Here is an 11,194-nt window from a genome sequence, read left to right on the forward strand (position 1 = left end):
GTGAGGACTTTTCCAAGCTACCCTGTTCCAATGAGTAAAGGAGGGAAACTGCACAAACAAAGAAAAAACACAGAAAAACTCTCATCCAGAATCCCCTCCACCATCGTTCACAGGGATGTCAGACGCCTGGTGGTTCTGCTTCCTATTGAGGAGCAACATTAAGAGACAATAGTGTGACCTCCTTGGGTTCATTAACCAGGAGCTCAAGTGGGAGGTGTTGGGTTATGTGCTTTATGCTGTTTATTTTACATGTTTTTCTTTTAATATTTTTCACCCTGGGATGTGATGATGTCTACTTTGTGCATGGAGTGTGTCAGAGGGCAGTAGAGAGCCTAAGTGTTCACATGGTGTTCAGAGAGAGAGTAGAGAGCAAGAAGCTCTAGGTTGATTAGCCTTGGTTGAGCACCTGATGGGCCTTTTGTTTGTTTGCCCTGGGTGTGGTTGAGTCAGTGGAGCACAGAGACGCTACTGGTATGTATTTTACTTCATTTTCCCACTTATGTTCTAGTAAATCAGGAAATGAGATTGATGATACTGATCAGAATGTTTAATTTAAGAAATTAGATGAGAAAATGAGAAAAAATAAATGAGAGAAAGAATGTTTAATTTAATTTAATCTATGTTATACTAAGTCTAATATAGAGAACTATACTTGTTTGCATGTGTGACTATGGTTCATGGTGGAACTAATATCTGTTTGTTTTTCTTTTCTTTGTTGAGGTTATCAACCTGCTCATGATTCAACAGAAAATGAAAAAAGTCAAATAAAAGAAATGCCTAAGTTGATCTGAGTTGTTTCCTGCGTCCTCTGTGCCAAGCCTGGTCGAGTTCAGGCAGACAAACCCCAAAATAACTCGACACTACTTTATCTGCTATCCTTTTTAAACTTCATTTTAAAGCTTTGCTTTGAATAAACTCCCCTTGCTTGAGTTGGTATGGATTTAATGTTGTAATTAAAAACAACACAGTAGTTGGTTGGTTGTAGCATCAGTAACATGCATACAACTTTTTGTACGACTACTAATATTATGTTCAGATGACACATAAAGTAGGACCCACTTTTCCCAAAAAGAGCAAGGGAATAATTTACTGAGTCTCATTCCAGAGCAACACACATCTAAAATGGACTTCAGCACTGGGTGTCCACTGGCTTTATTTGAAAGACTTGTTCTTTTTAACTGGCTCAAAAAAATACTCTAGAAATTCCGGTGCAACCTTTGTCTCCTCTGATAGCTTGAAGTTGTACCTTGCAAAAAATCACCCTCAAATCTAAAAAAGCATTGAGGTAAGTTGCTAAATGCAGTTAACTTTTTTTTTTTAAATGTGAAACATAAGTAAAAGCTTATCTAGCTTTTACAAAAGTGCCACTAACGAGAAGTGAACACGATTAACATGCCTTTATGGTCGGGTTTTCATGGGTGTTTGCTTTGATCCTTATCAATGTTGGTGCTTAGAGACATTGATATATTAACCAACAGTCCAGATGGATTTAGTGGCTTTTTTGAAGAAAAAAAAAAAGACACTACGAATCTTGCATGTTTTCCCCTGTGTTACCAGAGAAGCACAATATTATTTTTAGTGGGAGGCAGCGGCGCAGTTGCCGCATCTTTGAGTTTATCTTATCCATCTTCCTGCTGTGGGGGCATTGTTGATGCAAACAAAGTCGCTTAGCCATGGATTATTTGTTGCCTCAAACGTCCGATCCAACTCGCTGTTAGCAGCCATCTTTCCTTGACACATGAACTCCCGTAGCAGGAAACAAAGGAGGGAAGGAAGATGCAGTCTGTGAGCAGGTGAGCCTGCACTCAGGGCAGCAAATCCAGATATTACGCATACGAATGCTCTCTTCGCATTTGCAAAGCTCACACAGCAGAAGTGTCTGCAAACTTCACGTGTGTAAAGAGAGCCAACCGAGAATTGACTTATAACCAATGATTTGTCTGTATTTCTTCTGACTTAAGCGTCTTTGTGTGTTTTCAGACTGATCTACACATTTGTAGACCTTAGTATGCATTTGCAAATCTTAGCACACATTTGTAGATCAGAATACAGATTTATAGATTTTTTACACATTTGCATATCAGATTACACACAAGTTATTTCAGACATTTGCAGATATTTTCTAATCCTACTGCACACACACAACTCAAGATCAACACACAACTTTCCACACACATTTGCTAATAATATTGCAACAATAAAGCCCTCCTACTGTAGGAGTTTTGTCCAATTAGTATAAATTCAGACAAAAATACACTATTTCTTTTGCAGAGAAAGCACAGCACTCATCTTCAACAAAGCCTTGGTCTCACTGCAACTGCCACCAAGAGGAAGGAACCTGGATCCAGAGAAGAGCTTTGAGCCTTGAGGTTTGGTGTACTGCAACTTTAACATTTCTGAATAATGTAAGACATTCTTTTAAAAGCAAGTACTTTGTTACCTTTCCTTAAAGGTATAGAGGATGATCTTTTATTTCCAGGTGGATCATCTAAATAAGTGGTCCTCCTAATTGTCAATCATTCAGTTGTTATGTTTACATGAGGCCGTCTAAGTGCTCGTCCCGTCAGCTATCTATTTCTGCACCTGTGAACTCTCAGGCGTATATCTGTGGCGAGCTATAGTTTTAGACAGTCATTGAAGCTCACCTTTCTCACCACGGTTCTTTGAAAATGTCTGAGGGTAGTAAGAGAAAAATTGTCTACAAAGTGCATGAGAAGAAAAAAAGGCCACAAAAGAGGCAGATATATCCCGGAATCCTTTGTGTGGAGAGCTCCCCTCGCAAAGCATTATGGGATCTGCTGTCACAGCAGCCTACTCTCCCCATAGGCTGTCGCTACCCGAAATTGGCGACTAATAACAAAGATGGAGCAGGCACCGCGCGGCGGAGGAGGAGTTACGTTACCAACGGGGAGAAAAATGCAGTGATCATCTTTCCGAACGGTCAGTTAACTGAGTTTGGTGTAAAGTCCACTATATAGTCCCGGCTTTATATAGTGATTAAGGAATTCAGGGGTAAGGGCAGACATTTGGAAACAGTAAGCTTGTATGGGCTATGGGAGCAGCAACTTTTAAACAGAGTGTGCAGGCGGAGAAACGCTCTCTCACGCGTTTAATAGGTGTTACCTCTCGGGAATGGATGCAAGGTTGTGCACGTATATTTAGTGGAGAGGAAGGGTCTTTTAAAAAAAATTGCGAAAATCCTACACAACAACTTTAGGTATAAATGTTGATATGATGTTTTTACTTTTACTAGAGTATTTATTTGTTTGTTTATTTTTACTAAAGTACCTTTTCAACCACTGCTGTAATGTATCTCTCTGCTTTTAGTGTAATCCAATAATCTGCTTGGAGACACTATTTTACAGGTGGCTGTCATTCTCAGAATTTTAAAACTAGACTCCATAATGAAAATCCAATCAGAAAAGCCTTTTAAACCTCTACTATGTAACACAGTTTTTAATGTTCCCCAGGTTTTTATCATCACATCCTCGCCTTTGGAACACCGTAAAGAAGATGAAGCTGTTTTGTCATCAAGCATGGCTTCATGATGACACGCTGTTTTAGAATGCTAAAACTCACAAACAGAACAACACAAAGTGCATTCAGCATTCTTGTCACCATTAAAGAGTGCAAATAATCCTTTCTAGATTAATGTTTCTGCTTTGGCATGAAGGATAAACAGCTTAGAGATAAACAATGGAGGTAACATTACAAGACAAACAAATTTGTTTAAGTGAACATTTTCTGTTAATCAGATATGACTATTTCTAAATTATAAACTATTAGTTGACAACTAACTGGAGGTAAGGTAAGGCCACTCTTGACCTCACAAAGCTTCACCCTCAGGCACTGCAAGATGCTCACTGCTCCCTGGACCTTTAGAGATCGATTAAATGCAGATGACAAATTTCAAAGAAATGTACAATTGCAACAACAAAAGTATTAACTCTATTATTTTATGTTATTATGAAAAAGCAGTTCTTTTTTCCCTTAAAATTTCAGTTTATCATATTAGATATTTAAAATTATAACATTTTATATATTAAACAAGCTAAATAATCCAGGGTTTTATTTTCCGCTGGGTATTGCAGTTCACAAAATGCAATTAGATTTCCCATTTGTTTTTTTATTATGCTAATTCTAATACAAAAAGCTTGTGACACTGTTCACCATGACCTGTCTCGCTAATGCACCTGCCCTACAAAGTAACCACACCTCTTCCTATTTTTAAAACTCCCCAAGCCATATTCTCTATGAAACAGGACAACATCCACAGAGAGTTCAGAGAGGAAGGAAACTTCCTTCTAATCGTCCTCAGAAGCTTTTGGAAATTTGAAAATACTTTAAGCAGCAGTAGAAAGTGCAAGGTAAGGCTTAACATTTTTCTGTCTCAATTTCACAATATTGTATTTAAAGAAATTATTGAATGTGTGATCAGACTGCTGCTTATATCATTAAGCATAAGTTTAATAAGCTGTTGTGTTTGAAAATAAAAAGATTTATGAACAAGAGTTACTCTTAGCTAAAGCTGTGAAAAAATAAGTAAATTCAACCAGATTTCACAAAGGTGCAATGTCTTCATTTTCTTTCCCACAGTTTAATTTCCAGGATGTCATACAGACTGAGGCTGCTGGTTTTAATTTACTCTGCATTTCCGGCTGGATTGTTTGTTGTAATAGGTTATATGGACTGGTATTACCTTCATGTTCAAACCCTGTGTGCCTGTGAAAAATGTTTGTTTGAAAGTGGTCCCCTGCTCACCAGTCATCTGAACCCTTCTGCTGAACCGATTCTTTCCAAAAACACTAACCTTTCTGAGAACGCTTTCAAGTGGTGGAAGGTAGGCCATAACTTAAGTTTCACCCAGTTTAAACATATAGAAATTCCACCCACACCAGAAATGCATTCAGAACGGAACAGAACAATGATGTGTTCTATGTTGCAGAGTGTACAGAATGAAAAACGGGATTTTGCATTCTTCAAACAAACAGTGAACAGACTTTTTGAGATATTTCCCTCCAGTCCTCATCTTAGAAAACCAAGCGGCGACACCTGCAGGAGTTGTGCCGTTGTTGGAAATTCTGTAAATCTGAAAGGATCACATTATGGAGCCTTGATTGATTTCCAAGATGTCGTTATAAGGTAAAGGTTACAGTTTTTGATGAATGAAAAACAAAAGTATTCAAAGCCTAATGCATTGATTATTATTTGCTGTTTAGAATGAACTCTGCTAAAACTAAAGGCTATGAAGAAGATGTCGGGACCAAAACCACTCATCATGTCATGTATCCAGAAAGTGCGGTTGATATACATAATTCCACTCATCTTGTGCTGTTTCCATTTAAGATAATGGATCTTGAATGGCTCATCAAGGCTTTTACAACAGGATTCTATGGAGTGTAAATATTTTATATTGTCCTTTTGTTTTAAGCACATTACAAATTTTGTTTATCTTATTTCTTTTAAGGGCTGCTCAGCGACGCAGTGGGTAGCACTACTGCCTTGCAGCAAGAAGCTGCATTGAGTTTGCATGTTCTGCCTGAGCATGCGTGGGTTCTCTCCGGGTACTCCGGCGTCCTCCCACAGTCCAAAACCATGACTGTTAGGTTAATTGGTTTCTCTAAATTCTCCTTAGGTGTGAGTGTGTGCATGAATGGTTGTTTGTCCTTTTTGTCTGTGTTGCCTCGTGATGGACTGGAAACCTTTCCAGGGTGTACCCCGCCTCCCGCCCATAGACAGCACCCCTTCACGAACCCGCTTGGGATAAGCATGACGGAAAATGAATGAATGAACACATTTTCTTTATTGGACAAGAAATAGCAATGACAGACAAAACAGTATTTTAAACCATAGTTTTCCAATGGCTGACTGAAATGAAAAAACACTTAGCAAACAACATTCTTAAAGTCTTAAAGTATTAAGGGAGTTAATACCTGGTATTTTAGACATACAATTATTTTGAAAACGTCTTCAAATCAATGTTTAATCACTATTAGGAAAATCATTTTCTAAATAGAGCTTGTTTGAACCCCCTTTTTTAACTGTTTCATTTCTCGTAAGGGTACACCGACAGTGGCGTTGGATGTAGGAGTTTGCTGTGAAATCGAAGGATTAACTGTTCAATCCCTGACTCCTGACTTTCAGTGTCGTTGTGTCCTTGGGCAAGACACTTCACCTGCATTGTCTACTGATTGTGGTCAGAGGGCCTGGTGGCACCAGTGTACGGCAGCCCCGCTTCTGTCAGTGAGCCCCAGGGCAGCTGTGGCTACAATGTAGCTTGCCACCATCAGTGTGTGAGTGTGTGCGTGAATGGGTGAATGAATGTAGTGTAAAGCGCTTTGGTCAAGTCTCCTGACTTGAATAAAGGTGCTATATAAGTACATGCCATTTACCATTTACACCCAAGAGTTTACTTGTGAGTCTGGGCATTGATTGGTCGCAGGAAAAACAGAGCTAGTATCGGGGATGGCCCAGTTTTATAATCTTATCTTCGTAATAGTGCACACATTAAGACACAAGCCAAACCTGATTGAAACTGTCGGACCCCAGCCGTTTGTGTTTGAGCTATTGTTGGAGATAAAAACTGAAATGCAGAAGCCAGGTCTTTAGCAGGGAGAAATTACAATACTGTAGCCCCTTATCTGACAGGGGTTCTTTATTCCAACACTTTATTGTAAAATTGTTGGTCTTTTGTCCTTTAACCACAGAAAAAAGTTTTGAAATACTTCTAACATTCACACAAGGCGCTAGGAAGCCAAAGTGTGGATAGTTCTACAGCACCCCCTAGGTAAGAGGGCTAAAGATTATTGTCATTATGAAAAAACCATTGAAATAAATATCTTCCAATTTCATTCCTTCAGCTGTGTCCCTAAATTAATTTACTTTAAACAAATTTAGTCATCATGGCGAACATGAATTTACAAAACGACTGGCAGTGTTTCTTTACTTTAGAAAGTCGAACAGAGCTGTTGACATTCCTAGGTTTAAGATTCCGAGACACATAACTAGTATGGGGAATACCACAACCTCCTCCAGTGGCTAGGTCTGGATAATAGTCACTCTCAGAAGTACTTCCACCTATCTGTGACCCAGTTTGGGGAAATGCTGTCCTGCATTGGGGGACAAATCACTCAGACAACAGAGGGTTAGGTGAGACAGCATTCTGGAGAACAGTCAGTCGCAGTGGCAACTCAGTGCAACAACACTGTCAGAGAAAAAACATAACCGAGACCAGGCTGCCAGCCACGGTGCCCTATGGAACAAAGAAGCCACAGCAGGAGATCAGAGGACACCTCTGGGAAAATCAGCACAATATTGCGGTTAGAGAAGGCCTATTCTAGTTCAGTAAGACAGCAAAGCATTCTGGTGGAGTAACAGTGCCAGCAGGCAGAGGCTACAGCTGGCTGGGGCTAACTATAGAAGGTAACTGTGGAGAAACATAGGAGCACAGCGGCACATCGGATAGGAAAAAAGAACACTGAAGGCCGGATAGAGCCTATGGCTGCCCATGAGTGACACAGTGCTACATTGGGGATCCCAGCAAGGGATGCAGAGCTAAGAGGGGCTATGGCTGCCTGAAGCAAACCCGTAGAGGCTAACTGTGGGAGATGAAAAGATACCATGGAGGATCAGCGAAACCAGCCCTGGCAGCTTTGACAATGGGAAACAAAGATTCGAGGTCACATGAGAGTGCCACCATCAAGTCCTCTTATACTGGGTTCCAGGCCGAAATGATGCAACAACGAAATGGATGAACTGCTTACATAAGAAATAAAATCATGGCTCAGATTAGAACCAGTGAACGCCAGCTTCGGCTAGATAAGGTGCTACCAAAATGATCTCCTGGCTGATGTAAATACAGCATAACTTGGAGCCCTACTGAGACCATTAAAGAACTAATGAGCTGATATAGGGTACGACATTAGATCCTTGAGTTGCTTAGCAAGGAAAGGTCAAGTAGGTATTTGGGAGAAGGAACCATTACGTAACGATACAAAGTGCCTAGAAGAGCTAAGAGCTGACCATGCAAACCTTCCTATGTGATTAGATTCTCAGGTATGAAGAACTGGACAGCACCGTTCCCAGATATGATCCACACCTGCTGGCTTAGGAAACTGACTTGTATCCATGAACACCTAGCAGCAAAATGACCTGGCTGTTGAAGAGCAGGACCCACCCTGAACGGCTGACATAGGGCCGAAAAGTCCTGATAATGAAAGACCCCCAGAAGGGCATAATCTCAACTAACTATTAACACCACAGCATAGCCTGTCTCTCGAAAAACATTGAATCTCCAGTCAGGTGTCATAGCAATAAAAATAAGCAGGAGCATGAATCAATACATGACAGACCCACCGAAAGGCATTGGTTAAAAAAAACAAGCAAAAAAAACAGAGAAGCCAAACAACAACTACTGGTTGACGGAACTTGTTTGCACAAAAACATGAGTATTTGTCTTTCCGAGTCTTCCTTTGCTAGTTCATAAAACTAAGTAATATATATAAGAATCAGGAACACCAGTAGATGAGTTTGAATCGCACAGACTAGTACTAGCAGTAGACATGCTGGTTGGTCATGTTTGTCGTAATAGGTGCTGTAAAACCTGACGTTATCCAATGAAAAGTTTTGTTAACAACTGAACGCATATGTGAGCTGTGTGTCTTGTTCATTATTCTTAGAGTGAACATTGCACTCATTCACATTCATTACTTTAAAACTGATCCCTTTAGTTCACCGTTCACAAAAAATATAAATGTATTCAGTGAACGGTGTATATTGGTTACATGTTAGGTTTAGGACTAAGGTGTGAGTTTAGGTTAGGATTAGGTATGAACCCGTAATGTCTAGGTTTAAGATAAAGGCCAGGGTTAGGCCGAAGAACTCTCTTAAAAATGAAAGAAAGTCAATCGAATGTCCACGCTGGAATAGTGACACTTGACGTGTGTGTGTTTATGTTAGCCCAAAACTTCTAATAATAGGTGGACTTTGTAATGCTAAAATCTAGATTTCTTGGTATTTCAATCTGTAAAATGATTGTTTTTCCATTTTCTTTTTTAAATAATCATTGTGTTTTTAGTCATGTTATATTGTATTCAACAGATCTTATGCGCCAATAAAAACCAAAATTAGAGCCAATAAAGACTTGGTGAGTGAGCATTACATTTTTTTTTTTTCTCTTCTTGCTAAACTTACTTTTCAATACTAGAGACTATTTCCTTTTTGACAGGTGATGGTGGTCAACCCAGCTTTTATGAAGTATACCCATGAGACCTGGCTAAAAAAGAAAGGAGCATATCCATCCACTGGATTTATGACTTTTATTTTTGCGCTCCACATTTGTGATGAGGTATGTTTTTCAAAGTTATTCTTCACGGTTTTAATTTGATATAAAAAAAATTAAAGCATAACTTGCCCCCACATGAATGCCACCAAAATGGAAACTGCCAAGACATGTGAGTTATGAAAGGGGGTGGGTATGAGGAAAAGGTCATTTTCATTCGACTGAGTGCCTATATTAAAATACAGTCCAGGATAGTAGGTAAGAAAATAGCTGAAAAATCCTGTATGTTATGCTTGCATTTCTCATATTTCCACCTCCAGACTCACCTGTCTAAATAGCTACTTGTACATGGACATAAGTAACTGGAATAAACAGCTGATCAGATTTAAAATCTGTCATCTAAACATGTCAGAATATCCTCATAAGATTCTGCAGTGTTGCCCTGCGATAAACTTGTGATCTGTCCAGGCTGTACCCCGCCTTATGTCTTCTTAGACTGCTAAACTCCTGCTGCAGGATTGGAATGTTGTCATCCGAATGAGAGTCGTAGTTTATAGATTGACAATCCAGTCAGCATGCAAGTACATGCTTGTCAGGTTTTAGCTTCCTCTGAAAGAGATGAGCCGCCATCCCACATAATCCTGCTGTATTTTTGCTTTGATTGGCTACAGTAATTGCTCTGGCTAGCTCTCATCAGAATATTCCCATTGCCATGTTTACATGACACATTTTTATTTTGCTTGGCCGTTTTAATCTGATTACTTATGTCAATATAAACTGTACAATCTTATTTCAAGTAGTTTAATCCAAATTAAATTCAAACTGATTGTGTAAATCTGCACATATAAGCATAGCTACTGTGATAGTTTCATGACGCAGTTAATTCCTTCTCTTAAATTGAAAACATTGGCTAGAGCAGTGTATTCGTCATTGCTATAGTTGTAATAAAAGCTTTATCAACCATTAGCAATTACAATTACACCAATTACTCTGGCACATGTTTTCTTTTTAAAAGCAAATGTATCATACCGTAGGAGTTATTTCACACAAAGTTCTTGCTCTCTATTGAAGGTTAGGATGTTTTTTTTTTTCAGCGTGGGATTATGCTAGGCATTTGCAAAAAAATAAGCTGGCATGCTAAAGGTGTATAATAAATTGATCAAAAAGTTTTCTGTAAAGATATTAGCTCCCTAACAGTAGGCATGCACTGTATAAGCTTTGGTCTGTCTTGACATAATTTCCTTACAACTTTGCTGGCTTTCCTTTGATAATTTTCATTATTATAATCTTTTTACTTTTGTAGGTCCATGTGTTTGGCTTTGGGGCAGACAGTGATGGAAACTGGAGCCATTACTTTGAAGAGTTAAAAAATAAAAAGTTAAAAACTGGACAGCACCCTGGACATCATGAATATGACATCATACAGCGCCTAGCTAATGAGAAAACCGTAACATTTTATAAAGGGTCATGATATTGCATGATATAAACAGAAATTGAAGTTACCTAAAAGAAACCTTGTCGGTTTTCCCAAACTTGTTTGCATCTGTTGTTTTTAATACACAAAATTATTATCCTTTTCTGTATATCAAAATCATCTCCAAAGTTTTCTTGTGAAAATACTTTAACTTAATTTACCAAATCCACATACCATTTAAACACTACTAAAATATCAGTATCGGGCAGGGCCCTGGTGCTGAACTAAAATGGTGGTATCAGTATTGGTGAGTACCAACAAATAGGGCACCGATACCATTTTGAGAGCCAAAAGTTTATTCAACTAATGTAACCCATTCCAGGAAGGCAATAAAAAGTTCTACTGGATTCACTTTGTGTTAGTCTTTTTTTCTGCTTCACAAAGGTAGACAGCTTGACAAAGCTGGAACTTCAGATGGTATCAGTATCGGCCGATATATA

At 38.9% G+C, this 11,194-nt stretch overlaps 1 protein-coding gene across 1 annotated transcript; it reads left to right on the forward strand.

Moving 5' to 3' along the window:
- The first annotated feature begins 4,603 nt into the window (after positions 1 to 4,603).
- Positions 4,604 to 11,060, forward strand: LOC107081838 (CMP-N-acetylneuraminate-beta-galactosamide-alpha-2,3-sialyltransferase 1-like). The gene is made up of 6 exons (XM_015370156.1): positions 4,604 to 4,840; positions 4,946 to 5,142; positions 5,220 to 5,399; positions 9,100 to 9,145; positions 9,227 to 9,346; positions 10,584 to 11,060. Exons 1-6 carry the CDS (start codon positions 4,610 to 4,612, stop codon positions 10,749 to 10,751), a joined length of 942 nt encoding a protein of 313 aa, XP_015225642.1. The 5' UTR covers positions 4,604 to 4,609; the 3' UTR covers positions 10,752 to 11,060.
- The last annotated feature ends 134 nt before the right edge of the window (positions 11,061 to 11,194 follow it).

Source organism: Cyprinodon variegatus, unplaced genomic scaffold, assembly GCF_000732505.1.
Source record: "Cyprinodon variegatus isolate N-32 unplaced genomic scaffold, C_variegatus-1.0 Scaffold42, whole genome shotgun sequence".
NCBI classification, from domain to species: Eukaryota; Metazoa; Chordata; class Actinopteri; order Cyprinodontiformes; family Cyprinodontidae; genus Cyprinodon; species Cyprinodon variegatus.